The 18,660-nt window shown below is 49.3% G+C and overlaps 1 protein-coding gene across 1 annotated transcript in view; it reads left to right on the plus strand.

Moving 5' to 3' along the window:
• The first annotated feature begins 4,768 nt into the window (after positions 1–4,768).
• LOC116952297 (uncharacterized) overlaps positions 4,769–18,660 on the plus strand; it is a 35,152-nt gene continuing 21,260 nt past the window's right edge. Inside the window, 13 exon segments of the mRNA XM_076071947.1 lie at positions 4,769–4,819; positions 5,266–5,371; positions 6,837–6,890; positions 7,619–8,569; positions 9,784–9,807; positions 10,098–10,222; positions 11,363–11,460; positions 12,126–12,298; positions 12,823–12,918; positions 13,710–13,861; positions 15,020–15,245; positions 15,863–15,886; positions 18,214–18,303. Of these exon segments, the coding sequence (XP_075928062.1) occupies positions 4,784–4,819; positions 5,266–5,371; positions 6,837–6,890; positions 7,619–8,569; positions 9,784–9,807; positions 10,098–10,222; positions 11,363–11,460; positions 12,126–12,298; positions 12,823–12,918; positions 13,710–13,861; positions 15,020–15,245; positions 15,863–15,886; positions 18,214–18,303 (2,155 nt within the window). The 5' untranslated portion in view covers positions 4,769–4,783.

Below are 18,660 nucleotides of genomic sequence, written 5' to 3' on the forward strand. Positions count from 1 at the left end.
CCCACCCACCCCTCGCCTCCCCCACAATCCCCCCACCCACCCCTCGCCTCCCCCCCACCCTCCCCTCGCCTCCCCCCCACCCCCCCACCCACCCCTCGCCGCCCCCCAAACCCTCCCACCCACCCCTCGCCTCCCCCCAAACCCTCCCACCCACCCCTCGCCTCCCCCCAAACCCCCCCACCCCTCGCCTCCCCCCAACCCTCCCACCCACCCTCCCACCCACCCCTCGCCTCCCCCCCAACCCCCCCACCCCTCGCCTCCCCCCAACCCTCCCACCCACCCCTCGCCTCCCCCCCAACCCCCCACCCACCCCTCGCCTCCCCCCAACCCTCCCACCCACCCCTCGCCTCCCCCCAACCCCCCCACCCACCCCTCGCCTCCCCCCCAACCCCCCCACCCACCCCTCGCCTCCCCCCCAACCCCCCCACCCACCCCACGCCACCCCCCAACCCCCCACCCCTCGCCTCCCCCCCACCCATCCCTCGCTTCCCCCCACTCGCCTCCCCCACCACCCCCCTCACCTCTCCCCCTCGCCTCTCCCCCTCGCCTCTCCTCCCTACGCTGTGCGTTTCGTGGGGGTTGTACTCATTTTATCGAGCTCTCAGGGATGATTGTGAGCTGAATGAACTTCCCATCCAGAATTGAAACTCGCACGCTCACAATCGCAGGCGCGCTCTACCGCTGGGAAACCACCTGGCCGGATCGACGGGAGGCCCTGCCCACACTGTTGTCGGTCATGGGGGTTGTTTGACCATACTTCACCACAATATTGTGGGCTGGTGGATCGTGGATTGGTAGATCCATGGATTTGTCGAACTCTGGTTTCATAGCAGCAACAAAAAATGTAGAATCACTGCAATGGCTCCCCCACCAACCACTTGGCAGGCATTATGAATTATCTTAACACTTTATATATTTTTAAGTAAGATTTATTTAAAACAGAAATGAATATGCAGAGTGAAAAATATGTTAGGGGTCAATTAATTGGGGGTCACAAGACATCGGCACCACCCTGTATATTTGTTGCTATGTTTGATTATATAAGTGGCCGTCCATAAATGACGTCACGCGATTTTGGACGATTTTTGACCCCCCCCCCTTCGTCATACGGCGTCACATAAAGTCAGACCCCCCTCAAATATGACGTCACAAAGCTCTGCCCCCCCCCCCCCCCAAAAAAAAACATGCTTCAAATCGCTTTAAACTATTGTCATTGTAGTGCGTATTTAATGTGGCGCTGCACTCTGATGTTGTAGGAGAAAACACTAAAAAGTCAATTTAATTAAGTAGAACGTTTTGATTTAAAGCTTTCGTGACTGCAGGGATTCATATTCTTGGTTCTTTCGGCAAAGTCACGTAGAAGGGAAACAATAAAATGATAAAAATATAAAACAATACAATTCTCACGACGTTTCGACTGCAACACAGACCTAAAACACGGTAGGACCAACACCTCGGTCGTGGCAGATCACTGTTATAATTCAGTAGGCTCACATGACATTTCATTTTTAATTTCATTTCATTTATTTGGTATAGCCCTGTGATCCATTCGGCTCTTGAATCGGGTGCAACCGCAACAAACAAAAAAACAAAAACATGAACAAGAAAACATCTTAAAGTGACTTTGTGCATGTGCAAACAGAAAATCCAGGAAATAACATCAAAATATTCCTGAAATAGCGCCGTACACCAACGCTGTGTGCAAAAATCCCAGTGGGATGCAAGTCAAACAACAACAAGAAAACTTAGATTAAGGCCATCAGTCTAACTCCGTACTACAATAAACAAAAACATGGCCAAACCAAAAAACTTTTAGAAATCACCAAAATAAAGCCATAAATGCAATGTAACAGTGATCATAGGAACTGTGACCGAATTTTTAACAATAAACTACATAAATAACATGTAACACCAAACCCTAGAGCAACAGCTGGCTGCATGAGTCACTCCACAAACAACAGGAGCATCAGTCGGAGTATCACATTTTTCAATGCACCTTTAAGATCAGCACACTAAATCAAAATACAGATAATACTTTGCAGCGGTCATCCGAAGCGAAACATTTTATTTTATTTTAGGCCACTGAATAGCAGTGGCAGCTAGGGGTGTACAACTCCTCTAGAGCAGTTTTGAGTGAAGATCTCATAGGTAGTGATTCAAGTTGCAGTTTATTGGCAATAACATTCCAGACCCTGGGGGCATCAATAGCAAAGGCCCTTTCTCCGGTTTTTGTACGGCAATAGGGAATGTGAAGCTGGTAGATGAGCGAAGACCTGAGGTCAAATTTGTTATTTGAAACAGAGAGGAGATCCAGCAGGTAGTCTGCGGATTTTTTTGTAAGTACATCGTGAATATATAAGATCTGGTGTATAAGCCGTCGAACATTAAGAGATGTTAAGTTTGACCCAATGTAGAGATCACAGTGGTGAGTCCTATATGGGCAGTTCAATGCAAATCTTAAGGCCTAATGATAGATGGAATCAAGCTTCTTCAGTACAGTACTTGGGGCTGATTTATACACGATATCACAGTAGTCAAGTAGAGGCAGTATGGTAGCTTTTATCAATTCCAAACGGAACATAGGGGGGAAGCAGTGCCTGTGTCGATACAGAAAACCAATTTTTATTTTTGTCTTTTTACCAAAATAATCAATGTGATCTTCAAAATTAAGTTTTGAATCCAGGATGACCCCAAGATACTTATAGATCTTGACTTGCTCTATTTGATAATTATTTAAGGAATGTAATTTGGGAAAATAACTTCCTGCTTTAGTCCCGGTGAGAAGAATAGCACCTTGGTTTTGGAGGTATTTAGGACTAGTTTAAGAGCAACTAGCTGATGTTGTAGTTTGTTGAAATCACCTTGGAGCTTAGCAATCACGTCATGCGGAGAGCGGCCAGCAGTAATCAGTATCGTGTCATCTGCAAAAAGATTTACCCTGGAATAATCCAGGTCAGTGCCCAAGTCATTGACATAAAGAGAGAACAAGAGGGGACCGAGGATGGAACTCTGTGGAACCCCTTTTGTTATCTTAACACTGTTTGACCTCCAACCATCTGTGAATACAGTTTGGGTGCGAGAAAAGAGGTAATTTTTTAAACCATTTTACTGTGTTTTTGGAAAAACCGAGGCAACTTAGTTTACCAAGCAGGGTGTTGTGGTCTACTGTATCAAAAGCTTTGGATAGGTCAAGTAAAAGACAGGCACAGTACTGCTTATTATCAAGGCTACTGTAAATTTTATTCAGAGAGTCTAATGCAGCAGATGTGGTGCTGTATTTTTTTTCGGAACCCAGATTGTTTTAGATGTAGTAGATTGTTGGTGGACAGGAAACTGCTAATTTGGTAGTTCAATAATTTTTCAAAAATGTTCATCAATGGGGACAAAATTGAGTTAGGTCGGTAGTTATTGGGATCATCTTTAGGGCCCCCTTTGTGAAGTGGACGGACATAGGAATGTTTCCATTCTAGAGGAACTGATGCTTCTTTGATGGACAGGTTGAAAATATCGGCTATAGGTTTGTATATTAGGTGACCAACAGTTAGTAGAGCAAAGACGGGAAAACTATCTACTCCGGTAGAGGAGAACCCTTTGAGGTAGGACAGCTGTTTCAGAACATTACATGACTTCTCCAAGACAGAGGTTATTTGCAAGCCATCTGGCTACAATGAGAGATTCGTTCATGAGGCTATTCACATATACAAACACAGAGACAATTTGATGGATTCTGGCTTAGCAATCATTGGAAGGATTTGATCAACCATTTCGGGTCTTAATTGATTGTTCACGCTTACGGTGGCTTTCAGACCACATTCATTATTTTCGTCTCCCCCCTCCTCTTTTCCGAACATAGATGGACTCGTCCATCTGAATAACTGCCAAATCGCCCTCCGTGGTGCTAACGTTAAAAAAACGCCACTTTTTAAATTTTCTTGCTGTGGTTTTCACACCTGATGATGATTGCTTGTATTGCAGTCGAAACGTCGTGAGAATTTATTGTTTTACATTTTTATTATTTTATTATTTCCCTTCTACGTGACTTTACTGAAAGAACCAAGAATATAAGTAGAGCGTGTTGTCTATATGTATTTAAAGTTGCGCATTTTGATGTGACGTCACATTTCTCACCCCCCCCCCCCCTCGTCACACATCGTCACAAATGTCTGACCCCGACACCCCCCCCCCAGGTGCGTGACGTCATATATGGATGGCCCCTAAGATAAAATAATTGACAATTGAACATATCCTCAATGAACAACATGAAGTAACTTAATGTATCCGTAATTGTATTGTCGACGACATTAATTCCAAGACAAATATTGTGCCACGTAATTGGAGGCAGTGCGTTGAACTGTCGTCGCAGCATTGGCGTGGTTATTTACTCATGAGCTGATGAGATTTGCCATGAGCTGATGAGGTGTGTAATGATTTGGTCAGGTGGGTGATGATCTGGTCAGGTGGCTGATGAGCTGGTCAGGTGGGTAATTATCTGGTCAGGTAGGTGATGATCTAGTCAGGTGGGTGATGATCTGGTCAGGTGGCTGATGAGCTGGTCAGGTGGGTATTGAGCTGATGAGGGCGTGGGTCGACCTCGTCTATAAGTAAGGGTGGTGTGGCCGTCTTCAGCTCCGTGTTCTTTGTAGTTTTTCGGTCCCAACTCCGTGGGCTGGGCCTCCGCTCTTGCTCCATCCACTTGGCGCACGCTCTTGCGCCGGTGTGTTGTACCGCGTGTAAGGAGAGTACAATTAGAAATCGTCATCCGCCAAGATCGAGCCACTGCTGGATGAAGCCCCCACCTCCCCGCATTGGTCCTGCCAATGTATCAATGCACCGAACAACTTGCAAAAGAGCCGATATATCGCTCCATCTCCGCGGCGCGCGTAAACCCCTTGAGTTGCAGAGGGACTTGGCTGCCAATGTTTTGTCAGTGCAGTCGGTGGCGCAGTGGTCGGAGAACCGCGGTGCACAAACCCAGCAACCTGCGTTCAAATCCAGGCAGTGGCTCGTCTCGGAAATATCCAGGACCCTCTGCTTGGTCAAATTCCACCTTAAATGAGTTGTTTTGCGGCGTGTGAAACATCGGGATTTTGATACAAATGCGATCAGACGTGGTTCTGCCCACACCACCCTCGTTTCTCCGTCGCGTCGACCTCAATAGGTGCTCGCTAACAGCACTTGTCCCCACAGTCGGGCGTGCCTTGCGCGTGAACTCTTTGTCGTGTGTGTGTGTGTTTGTGCGCGCGCAACGGTGTGCTTGCGTCGCAGGTCGCAATGAATCGGACTTTTCTTCCAGCTTGGCCAGGAATCTGGATCTCCTGTCTCCTGGTCGCAAATGTCACCTCCGTTGGGAGTTTCCCACCCCTCAACCAAGGTACGTTGCCGCACTGCCGAGAGCTATGTCACGCACCCAGTAAACTTGCCAAAGTTTGTGCGCCAAGATTGGCTCAACATTCCTGCAAATGTGGTTCATTTTAACGATCGGCGGAGTTTTGGGGGTGGGGGGGGTACGGGGGAACAAGCCCCCTCCCCCCAAAATGGGCACCGTTATTAATTTATTTTCAATAGTTTGCAATTGCGATGAGCAATTAATTATATGCTCCCGCAATTTCCAATGTGAACGACAAAGCGAACCCCGCCCCCCCCCAAATATAGAAGTCAAACTCCGCCTATGCTTTTAATGTACTGTACGTAATAAAGTTGAGAGCCATCATTTTAGCGGGACCCTTTGTGGTGCAGTTAATTGCCTCTGAGGGTTTCAGCCGGGTTCCTGGTGCCTCCTGCTGGGCGCGTTGCGGTATTTGATTTTGCTGCATGAAGCCACTGCGCAAAATTTGCAGCTAAATTAATTGCCTTGTTTTCGTGGAGCTATTGAGGTCTCGCGATCATGAATTTAAGCCGTGATCTCAGCATTCCATGACAATGGAAGTCCGCTTCATGAAGCTATTTTCTTATATGGCAATTTGCATTGCCACAGAACATTTACTAAAGATCTGACTAAAGTTTAATGCCTCCGAAAGTACATGGTGACACGATGGCCCAAATTGTTGATCCTGGTGAACATTCAAGTAGTCGTCGTTATTATTAAAGTTGTACGTGTGCCGCTTTTTCGTTACTTTCACTCGACGACAGCATCAAAAGTGACATGTTGTGTAAGTTGCAGATATTCAAGTATTGCCCAATTAACCCATCCACAGCTAACATCAGTGTCGAGTGATTTTTTTTCAATCGGTCCTGGCATACTCCTAAACGAACGCGCACTGACCGTTGTGGCGAAGTATTGCCAACACAACCCCCATGGCCACCGACATGGCATGGAAAGCCCTTCATCCAGCAGTGGATTGACAAAGGGCTGTAAATTATTATAATTACACGAAGCCTTGTCAGCATTGTGGAAACATCAGGCTCCATCGTAATTTGACAGAACTGTTGCTACTATTCTCCACGAATTTGTGGTTTCTTTGAATCCAGAATAGTTTTTTAAAGCGTTTATACATTCTGTTAAGACCTAATGTGCACGTGTTGAATGTGCAATGGTGTGTGCGTGCCCTTCACAAATTCGGCAACCTGAAATGAATTCCTGGCCATGGCTAGCGTCAGCAGAAAGATGTATCCGACCCTTATCATGCGCCTCCCGAATGTTGATTCTTTCTCAAATGACCACCTGGTTATGGGGTGAAAACATCAATACTTGTGAGACACAGGCGGCTGGGTGTTGCGCTGGCCATGCCCCGCCCCTTTGTGTGCCGTGTGAATATTAATAGGTGCTCGCTAACAGGACTTGCCCCACCAATCTCTACGAGCATAGGAGGGATATTATTCCTTGTTGCACTCCACAGATGAAGAAGGCGTTTTCGCTGACCAACGGCCACTTGGACGGAGTGAAGAGATAGGTGGGTGTTGTGAAGATGAATGTGGTGTGTAATGCGTGTTTTCGGTGTGAAGATACCTACATTTTTTATGATGATGTTGGTGAAGGTGTTGTCGGATTGTTGAGAGAGCAACTGTGGTGATGGTGTGGCGATGAGATGGTGTGTGGTGATCAGATGATGATGTAGTTATGGCCAGGCCTTAATTTCAACCGGGTCTGTCTGGGTCACCACCGCAAAAATGTCTCTGCACCTGGCACACCACATCCAGTACATATCTTGCCAAGGTTGCGGCTACTGCTTATAAGGGGCCTACTACAGTATGCCGGCAATCTGGAAAATACTTGAGAATTGCAGCCCTGGTTATAGTAGGATGGTGAATTGTGGATGGACTGGCGAGACGATGCCATGCGTTAATGGGTGAATTTTACGTTTTAGGTTTTTACAGTTGTGCTCCTATTGCTTTTACGGTGTTTTTTGGTTATTTACGGCGTGTTTTGCATTGTCCGATAATTCGCTCAATGTGCAGGGAGCTTCAGAAATTGAATGACATTCGAGGAATGACGGTGACATTCAGTGAACGATATTAGGTTCCTGAAGAAGCTCCCAGCATGTGGGGGCGAAACATCTGACATTATGTTGAACAACATTCGGTTCAACCTGAAAACGCTGCGGAAAGCTGTGGGTGGACTTTGTTTTACCGGCCCGAAATTCACCCTCCTGCGGTATCCGCCCCTCTGTCGACTTGGCAGGTGTCGCCGAGCTTGCGGAGAGCGCAGATGCGCTGGGCCCGATTGAGACCATGAAGAACAGAACCAAGATTCTTCCCTCCCGGCTTGGAGAAGCACCCCCAGGAATTCTCTACTCAAGCCCCCAGCCATCCCCTCGGCACACCGTCACTCAGCCATCCATCCACTCTGTCACCCAACCATCGACGCATCCAGTCCAAGAGTCTAGAGCTTATCCAATAGTCCTGAACAATTCTACAAACTCAATCCCACATTCCTCCAGTATTCCAATCCCACAGTCCCCTTCTCATGCAGTCTCACAGTATTCCACTCATCCAGACCCACAGTCTTCCACAAATCCAATAGTGCTTGCTTCCACTAGCTCCGCACCAAGGTCTTCCACGAACTCAGGACCACAGTCTACTGTTCCAATCCCAGAGTCTTCCTCCACCGGCTTGGTCCCAGAGTCCTCCTCCACCGGCTCGATCCCAGAGTCTTCATCCACCGGCTCGGTCCCAGAGTCTTCCTCCACCGGCTCGGTCCCAGAGTTTGCATCCACCGGCTCGGTCCCAGAGTCTGCATCCACCGGCTCGGTCACAGAGTCTTCCTCCACCGCCTCGGTCCCAGAGTCTTCATCCACCGGCTCGGTCCCAGAGTCTGCATCCACCGGCTCGGTCCCAGAGTCTTCCTCCACCGGCTCGGTCCCAGAGTCCTCCTCCACCGGCTCGGTCCCAGAGTCCTCCTCCACCGGCTCGGTCCCAGAGTCTTCCTCCACCGGCTCGGTCCCAGAGTCTTCCTCCACCGGCTCGGTCCCAGGCTGTTCCACTAACTCAACCTCAGAATTTTCAACAAATCCCACATTGCCCTCTTCCACTCCCTCTGCTACTGGCACAAACTCCTCTCGCCACCAGCCACAGTACATATTTAACGGCCACTCGATCCTGCGCGAGAGAACTCGGCGATACATCGACTACGGTAAGCTGGTAACGTGACCGATCTCGCCGCCTATATACATGTAAGGCCCATTTGTCGATCCACTGCTGGATGAGGGCCCTCCCCATGCCGTGCAGGTCGTGGAGATCATGTTTTTTACCAGAGCTTCACCACGCCGGTCGGTGCGGGTTCGTGAAAGGGGGTGAAAAAATGTGCGCAATTCCGGGATTCAATCTCTGGTGGTGGATGCCTTTCAATCTGTAATGCCTTTAATTTTCCATGGCAAAAATGATACGCTTGTATGAGTAAAATGGTGAAGTAAAGTTTGATTTCGCCAAAGAACTTCACACATTTGTCAAAACACACTGCCTTAAAAAGGGGAAAAAGTACGTGATGGGTGTGACAATTCAGGCAATGCCCCTTTGCCCTGTGGACAGTAATCTGACCTGTGGCCTCTTTGGCCTCTTTGGCCTCTCTGTACTATGAAAAGGGCCATTGCCATAAACGTGAGTTTTTAATTTCATTGGCACTTGTGCGCTGTCAAGGGCCGTATCGCCAAATATTTTTTCTTGCGTCACCAAGCGATGGGGGGGGGGGGGAACATCGGTTAAGATGACATGAAACGTGGTCTTAATCGCACGTGTCCTGGGTTAAATCGTACACGTTTGACTTAAGAATCGCACATGTAAACAAAGTGTTACTGGCACTGATGATAATAATGACCAAGTTCCAGACCACCACTTTAAGCTCAACACGGGAGGAGAGACCCCCAGAGGCCACGCAGGTAAAAAGCCAAGTGGGGAAATTCACGGCCGAGGCCAGGAGGCGATTTTACGCAAAGGAGCGGTCGGAGTTACTGGAATCGGCTGCATGGGAGGTTTTAACGAACGCATTCTGAGATTCTGGAATCGATCTGTCTGCTATGAACAACCGAGCGAATCAGATTTGTGGAATGCTCCCGTCTCGTTTGTAATCCTTCGTTATGTTCTTGTGTTCTCAAATCTGATCGACAACAAACCGTAATTCCTTGTGGTGCACCACAGTACTGCTGTTCACGTTAACCAATTTACCTATTTGCAAACGCACATTGAATCGTTACATGCTGAGTATATACCCGAAGGCTAAGCACTTTTTTTCATCGCTCAAATGGATTTCACATGCGAGCTCAAGTTCATTACTGAAACTTGGAAACAATTGTAGTTTATTAAGCCTTTGTTTTTTGGGGGGAATTGACCTTTTGCTCTGTGCATTTGCAGGAATTTTGGATTTCGAAGTGCCAGGTGAGCACGCGTTTTCTTTGCAAATAACTTAAACCTCAATCGCACATCTGGCCTCTAGGTCTCAATTGTATGTTTTCAGATGGGTATTTTAATGCGAACGCTTGTGGCGACTGTCCATTGGTGAACGAATGGAGTGCGCATTGTCTTAGATTCTAGCAAGACATCGAGTAAATACTTTGTCTTATAACACCGATGGCGCAATCACAATGAAATTGGTTAAAAGGACGACGGCAAGAATCTTAAAACAGATGCTTTCTTTGTTGGTTTGCGGTGGGTGCCGCACCAAGCAGCCAAGTGTGGCAGCCGCCCGTTCGAAGAGTTCGCAGGCATCGGACCCCTCCCGTCCGCCCCCGTCAACTTTGTCAGCCGCATCGTTGGGGGACGAAACTCTGAGCCTGGAGGGCAGCCCTGGCAGGTGAGGTGATCAGATCCGTATTCCTCACGTCGAACCAGCTGCTGGATGGACCTTGGTTTGGGGGGTAGGGGGGTAGGATAGCGCTTGGCTTACTCTCCCAGTTCTCACTGTGGCGTGTGCTCAATTCCTGCAGTTGCCCGGTGGTGCGAGCAAAGACGCTTCGCAGAAAGTGGAACATGTGCAATTGCGGGTGCGAAAAAGAGATGTATTTGTATGTGTAGTGACGCAGATCGGAGAATGTAATAACTGGAGGCGCTTCTTTTATTAAACAAGCACCATCGGGATAATACGCACCCTACGTGGGTGCACGCTAGTATTATTATTATTAAGTCCGTCTCTTGTCGGCGGCACTACTTAGAACAGTTGGTAGGCTGTCTGACTAACAGCGCCCCGGGATGGTGGAGATGGTGACCACAACGACGAGATGGTGACGACGGACTTGAACAGCACGACGGGGATCCCACTTACAGCAACAGCCACGTGCGGGAGCTGAGGGGGGCGGGGGGCCCTCTTGTACCCCCCCAGCGTGGCCTTGGTCTGCCTCGGCCACGCCCCCTTTCTGGAACCTACTGGCAGGTTCCCGGGGCTTCCCGATGGGCCCCTTCTGTGACCTTTCCCCGAGATGTCCCCCTCTCGTGTATATCGTGGCCTGCTGACGCGAGTACTGCCGTACACAGCAGTTGCCCTTTTCCACCAGCACCCAGCGCTATACCACTACGTATGTAAAGTTTGGTGAGATTTAAACCACCTCATAGGTCGGGGGGGGGGGGGTAGTCGCGAGGAAAGGAAGGTTTTGCGCTTTGTCCTGAAAAGACGCAGGGTTTGGCAGGATGGATGGTCTGGGGGGAGTAAATTCCAGCTTGTGAGAAATATTGAGCAAAGGTTTATTGAGTTTTTGCCAGAAAGTCAGTTTGTCCAGCAAGCAAGGCTTTGTTGAACGTTCACACCGTACAGAGCCAACCGTGCTAATCGGAGGTGCTAGGTTATGACGACAAACTAAACACAACTTGGTGTGGCAATGAAAACTGTTTAGCCAATAAAACATTTTGAAAAAATGTTTGAACAATTGGGCAAAACAGAACAGTACAGTACACGCCTCTTTTTAATGTCTACCTTGTGCTGTGTCGTCACCTAACCTAGGTCTCCCTAAAGCGTGGGTCAGCGCACTTCTGTGGAGGGACCATTATAGACACAAAATGGGTGCTCACTGCGGCGCACTGCATTCCTCCCAGGGACAGGTACTCGTCGACCGATCGCTTCCAGCTCGTCGGCACTCCATTTGGGGGGGAAAAAAGGCCCTCTATACATCATCCCTTGCCATTATTGGGGGTTGGTTGACCACGCTTCACCACACTTCACCACATCGACATCCTCGCAGTGCCTTTTTGCCTTGCCATTGAACAAAGACGGGGTCACTGCGTTGTGTGATTTCGGGTGCACTCGCGGCCGTTTGGAACACTTTTCCGTCTGATATTAGGAGCTGAATTATCACAACTTTAGAACTGCTTTTTATCACCAGGTGTAGAGTGCGATGCGTTAACCGCTGCGCCATTACCTCCCACACTTTAACAGTAATGTTCATCGGCCATGATCAATCCACTGCTGGATGAATGAAGGAACGCCTTCCCTATCCATTACCGCCATATCTCGTGATCTGACGATGTGACAGCCAGTCCGAGTACCTACACAAGCTGATTCCATCTCCCCAGCTCTGTCGTAGACTTGGCCTACTCTTACACGCCGGCCGGATGTCTCGGAAGAGGTGGAGTTTACCCACACGTTACCCCGCCAAATGTGGCCTTGCGATCGACTAACTGTGGTTTTAACACATTTACAATCTTTCCTGTGCCATGTTGGCCTGACCGCCTCGCTCCCTCACACCCGTTCCCTTTGCGGTGGACAGGAACTTCGAGAAGGCGCTGAGCGTGGTGGTGGGCGAGTACGACATGGAGACGAGCGACGACGAGGAGCAGACGCTGCGGGTCTCCCGCGTGATCGTCCACCCCAAGTTCCGGCCGCTCAACCCGGTCAACAACGACGTGGCTCTGCTGGAGCTGACCAAGGACATTGTGTACGGTGAGGGAGAAACCGCCGAGCGATGGCGATCACAACCCCCCCAACCCCTCCCTTCACCCCCCCCCCCTCTTGGTTGTGAATTGTCATCCAGGTGCACAAAACAAAACAATCTCTTTCGTTATCTTTCATTCATTTTATAGGTACACGCCGTGAACACAAAGTCGCCGTGTGGCTGTTTTGCGTGATTTGTGTGTGCGCCTGTCGTTTTGGGGAGTGGTGGCGCACAGTGGTTTCCGTGCCACGCTACTAACCCGCCGACCAGAGTTCGATTCCCGCTCAAGGCCAATACCGGTGATGCGTTGATGGATAATTTGAACCAGTGCTGGGCCCTCTAAGTAAATACCCGATGCGGTGTGTAAAATATCAGCACTGGGGAGACCAAGGTGGTCGAGCGTGGTGCTGGCCACCACCCACCCCCTTCGTGTGCCTTGCTGGCCTTCGTAGGTGCTACCCGTTGAACAGCACTTGCCCCAACAGTCGGTTAAAAGGCTGTTATGGGATTTCGTTGTCTCTTTGTGTTTTAGGGGTGATGGTGCAACCGGCGTGCCTCCCGTACCAGGACGAAGAGTTCCTCGCGGGCACGCTGTGCACCGTGAGCGGCTGGGGGAAGATGCAAGAGGGTGAGGGCCCAGGCTTTGGGGGGGGGGGGGGGCGAGAGAGAGGAGGGCAAGGGTGGCTCAGAAGTCGGGGCGCTGTGCTTGATAGGGTTGAGAAATCCCTCTGTGTTCAAATCGAGGATTCGGCCACTGCCTGTGCTTCTCGAGGTGTCGCAAGTTGATGACCTCAGCCTGGTCATCGATGGCACGAGTTGTGACCGACCATAAGAAGGGGGTAATGTTGCAGTTAGTTTGCACGTTAAGTCATTGGCAGGAAAACTTTGAAATGTAGCAAATGTTGGCCGTGAAGCTAGCCAGACTGCGTGTAGTTTTTATGGTTAATATAATTTGCCATATTAACCTGGGGTGGGTGTGGGACCCGAACCGGGAACGTCTCCAACAAGCGGAGAACTCTTTACCGTTTGGCCACGTCACCGCCCATTCACCATGCCATTGTTTGTGGTGGGGAGTGGTGGTGTAGCGGATAGCGTGCTGCGCGACAAACCCGGCCACTAGAATTCAATTCCCGCTCACTACCGACACCAGTGACGATTATCTGAACCACGCCTGTGCCTCCCCTAGGTCGACTGGGCCTTAACTGAGTACCTGATACAGTATCTGTAATCGTGTGCACTGGGAAGACAAAGGCGGCCACGGGTGGCCCTAGCCGCCCAGCAACCCCCTCCCCCCCACGCCCCTCTTGTGCCGTGGCGACCTTCATAGGTGCTCGCGAACAGCACTTTCCCCAACCGGTCTGTTAAAGGCTTTACGGTGTGTGGGTGGGGGGGGTGTATCTTTTGCCTTTTCCCCTTCAGACGGAGAGATGCCCAACATCCTACAGGAAGTGTCCCTGCCCTTGCTCGACCCGGAGCTGTGTGCACGCGTGCTCTCAGCTCAGCACCTGCCCGCGATGGACCGCACCATGCTGTGCGCCGGCTTTCCCAACGGGGGCCGGGATGCCTGCCAGGTGGGAGGGGCGGTGGGGGAGTGGGGGCGGAGGGGCGCCAAGGGCAGTGGGAGGGGAATATTGAACCAGTGGCGTAGCGTGGGTGGCATGGGCCCTGGTGCCCATTTCACCTTTTATTTAGAAACATCCATCTATGGGTGTTATTATTTTGCTGCTTTCAATTTCCACGTGATGGGCCGCTTCGTTGAGCTTTCATTGTGGCTGGGTCGCTTCTGAAAACGAAACTAATAGCTCAGTGGGAATTACCTGGCAAGATACAAAAATAGTTTGGTTTTATTTGTATATATTTTTAAGTGATTTTGTTTATTTTTCCTATACTTTACACTCCTATCATGCCTTCGTACTGCTTGTTGTAACGTTCGTACTGATTGTTGTAACGTTCTTACTCGCCCTTCTGGACATCTGTGAAAAAGAGCTTTATAGCTCATCGGATTCTTCCAGACTAAATGAATATTCTGGTTCTGAGCTCCCCCACCCCCCCTCTGCCATCCTCTTTGTAGCCCGGTGCCTGGGCCCCTACATCTGTCGATGTGTGTTCATCTGTCAGTAGCGTGGGGTTCACCAGAACGCTTGTATTGATGAGCCCAATAAACTACATTTATAATTGTGTTGCTAGGGGAAAAAACAGCCTAATCAATGGGGAGCTCACAAAAGGAAGGTACAATCAGTACAATAATTATTTGCAAATGTGCAAACCGTACTGCTAAAATACTTCTGCCGACAAAGCTTTGTGGGGGAGCATTCCAGAATCCATGCGTATGCACGGTTTTTCCTCATTTTTGTAACATTAATTGCTTTGAAGCGGCCGTTTTAGAGGTTAGGGTGTCTGCGTGTGTGGTTGGCCAGCGGTGGTGTAGCGGTTAGTGCGCTGCACTACGAACCCTTCACTACGAACCCGGCGACCAGAGTTTGATTCCCGCTCGTGGTCAGTACCCAGTGACGATTGTCTGAACCGGTGCTGGGCCTCTCCTAGGTCGACTCGGCCTCAACATGAGTACCTGGTGCTACTAGGGAGACAAAGGCGGTCGGGCGTAGTGCTGGCCACCCACGTGCACCGTGGTGGGGTGGCCTTCGTAGGTACCGCTCGATTAACAGCACTCGCCCCAAAAGTCTGCTAAGGGCTACACGGGGGATCTTTTTTTGTGGTGGGGGATCCAGGGGGACTCCGGGGGACCCTTGGTGTGCCAGCGCCCGAGTGGCGCGTGGAGCCTGCACGGCGTGGTGTCCTGGGGGGTTGGGTGCGCCCGGGGCTGGGCCGGGGGTGCCGGGGGTGCGGGGGGCACGGGCGGCCCGGGCGGCCGTGACGCCACACGGCAGGGCACCCCGGGAATCTTCGCTCGCGTCGCCAACTTTCTGCCATGGATCCAGCAGCACATGGATGGCGGTGGGTGGGCTCGCGGTGTGACGGTGGGGGGGGGGGGTCGTGGCGGACAAATGGGGGGGGGGGGTGGGGGCGGTGGGGAATGTTCCCAGGGTGGCTTTCGAGCGAAAATGTCTTTTAGCATATTGGCAAATAGTTATTTTTAGCACTGGGTTTTTTTTTAAATTCGTGATCCGTTTTAAATTTAACACAAACAATTGAGCGTTTGTCTTCCCCCTCCCACCCACCCCTGGAAGCTGGTTTTCTGTCATCCTTTTAATATTTTTTCGTCATTAAACAAGAGCCCAAATACAACGCCATAATGACTGCAGGCAAGGAGAGTACACACACCTTGCGAGTGACGAACACGGGACCAGGTGCGCTGGGAGTAGGGGGGGGGGGACCCTACTTGGGTAGCGGGCAATGATCGGGAGCCTGGTATGTTTAGGGGAGGGAAGGATGAGCTGTCAAATCTTTTTTTAGAAACCTCAACATTCGCCGTTCCTGCAGCCAATACCGTTCCTGTAGATGCAACCTGCTCTGCACAGTGTAAACCTCACCCATGTGTCTCGTTGCACGTCTGCTCCATTGTACCCACAAAACGGTTGTGTGCCAAAGTTAATCGTGCTCTTGTGTCGCAGGTAGCAGAGGAAGAAGTAATCTCGGTGAGTACTTTCGAGTGAATTGGGCAGCTTTCTCGCCTGCTTCAGCAGTTTTATTGCTGTGGTTGTCCCACCTGATGAAGATTGCTTGTGTTGCGATCGAAACGTCGTGATCTATTATTTTTCCTACCTACGTGACTTTACCGAAAGAACCAAAGAATATGGATTCCTGCAGTCACGAAAGCTTCAAATCAAACAATTGATGACGGAAGTTTCAGTAGGATGGCCATCCACGGGGGGGGGGGAAGTACTGAACTGTGTGCACATTAGCCTGATATTGGTGTGCCGCCTTTTAGAAATTGTTTCTTTATTTAATGATGGGTGGGCCAGTATATATGATCCACGAAGTATCTTGGAGTGGCCTGCGAGGAGGAGATGGAGAGATGCAGATTTGTGGGCGAGAGATCTCGTGCCGTGTCGTGTTGTTCTACGTCTGTGCTCGTGGTACACGTGGCCTGCTGCACCGGGCGCTGAAACGTGACCTGCCACACGTGCAAATATGTATGTGTATTTTTCGATTTAAAGCTTTCGTGACTGCAATGATTCATCTTCTTTGGTTCTTTCGGTAAAGTCACGTAGAATGAGAATAAAATAATAAATTGATAAAATAAAATAACACAATAATATTCTCACGACGTTTCGGCCACAACACAAGCGGCCTTCATCAGGTGAAGGGAGCGAGACTGTCTGGTAGGACAGCGCTGGAGTGAGAGAGCCACGTTCAGATCACGGCTTTTTAAGCTGTGTGAGAGGAACAAAGAGCCTTGACGAAGGAATTAGCATAAAATTTTGCATTGAAATGGCTGAATGATTACCTTGTGACTGGTCACAGAAATAGCTATGTTAAAAGTTAAAGCATACACATCCGCAGAGGCACCCATTGTTAAAAGGAATTAGCATAGAATTTAGCATTGAAATAGCTAAATTAAGGCATACACATCCGCAGAGGCACCCCTTGATAATGGGATTAGCATAGAATTTAGCATTGAAATGGCTGAGTGATTCGCTTGTAACTGCTACAGAAATAGTTACGTTGAAGTCAGAGCATACACATTCACCGAGGCACTTAGTACAAATCAAACAGGAGAATTTAGCATTGAAATAACTAGGCGAATTTAGCATTGAAATAACTGGGTGATTTGCTAGTGACTGGTCACAGAAATGACTACACATCTGAGCTATTCACAGTACTATATAGTGAACCAATAAAAACTAAAATATAAATTACCTTCATGTTATCAATAAACTCTATATTCTCCAATCAGCTAAGCTACCAACCATAAGTCGTTATATATCACATGCTATATGGCGAAAAAAAGGGTGGATTCTTACCCTCAAATTTCCGTACCACGGATAGCTACGGGCCCCGTTCAGACGGACGAGTTCGTCCATGGTCGGAACAGAGGAGGGGAGAGAGACAGCTGCGAAGCCTAGTATACTCCATGTTGTAAACCATACCATTAACGTGGTGTGAGAGGTATTAAGAGGCAATGCTGGCGAAAGAGCTGCGGTCTGAAGGTCATCGTAAAATTACAATTAATTAAATTCGCCTAGTTATTTCAATGCTAAATTCTCCTGTTTGATTTGTACTAAGTGCCTCGGTGAATGTGTATGCTCTGACTTCAACGTAACTATTTCTGTAGCAGTTACAAGCGAATCACTCAGCCATTTCAATGCTAAATTCTATGCTAATCCCATTATCAAGGGGTGCCTCTGCGGATGTGTATGCCTTATTTAGCTATTTCAATGCTAAATTCTATGCTAATTCCTTTTAACAATGGGTGCCTCTGCGGATGTGTATGCTTTAACTTTTAACATAGCTATTTCTGTGACCAGTCACAAGGTAATCATTCAGCCATTTCAATGCAAAATTTTATGCTAATTCCTTCGTCAAGGCTCTTTGTTCCTCTCACACAGCTTAAAAAGCCGTGATCTGAACGTGGCTCTCTCACTCCAGCGCTGTCCTACCAGACAGTCTCGCTCCCTTCACCTGATGAAGGCCGCTTTGTGTTGTGGCCGAAACGTCGTGAGAATATTATTGTGTTATTTTATTTTATCAATTTATTATTTTATTCTCATTCTACGTGACTTTATGTATGTGTATGTTGAACATCTTTCACATTGATGTAGCCAACCATGCTAATCGGCGATGTGGGCACATTGTAAAATGTGGCCTGCCGGAAAATGTCGTCTCAGAACTCTGGCAGTGTCCCACTCTTCTTGATTAATGCCACGGTTCTCGGTTTAACCATTTGGAAATATTATGGGCTTTTCATAAATCCTTTCTCTATCTGTTTCTTCCCCCCCCACCCTTTTGCGCTCGACTCCAGGGAACTGCAACGCGACCGGCGTGATCCTGACGGGGGAGTCTGGAACCCTCGCCTACCCTGTCCAGACAACACGACCTACCCTGACAACACGTGAGCTTTTGGCTCGGACGGCGGGGGAGGGTGCCTGGCGGGGGATTGCATCGATTCACTCTTTTACAAATGACACATCCCATGCTGACCTAGCCGGGAGGCGGCTCTCAATTGTTTTCCACTGGCCCTATGCCAACCCAGAACCAAACCGTGCTATGCTGGCCTTACAAGGCATCCTAATTGATTGGGCTCAGGGGCCAAGCCAGGCTAGAGGTGGGGCTAATGCACCCGATGCATATGACATAAGTGGCATGGCTGTGGTTCTGCAGTGCAAAGGGGGGGGGGGGGGGGGTATCGGTGCAGGCGTGCATGCGCGAACTAAACTCTGCCTTATTTTAGTACCTGGTGGGGTATGTA

This window comes from Petromyzon marinus, chromosome 3, assembly GCF_048934315.1.
Source record: "Petromyzon marinus isolate PM22_M1 ecotype Great Lakes invasive population chromosome 3, UKy_Petmar_22M1.pri1.0, whole genome shotgun sequence".
NCBI lineage: Eukaryota > Metazoa > Chordata > Hyperoartia > Petromyzontiformes > Petromyzontidae > Petromyzon > Petromyzon marinus.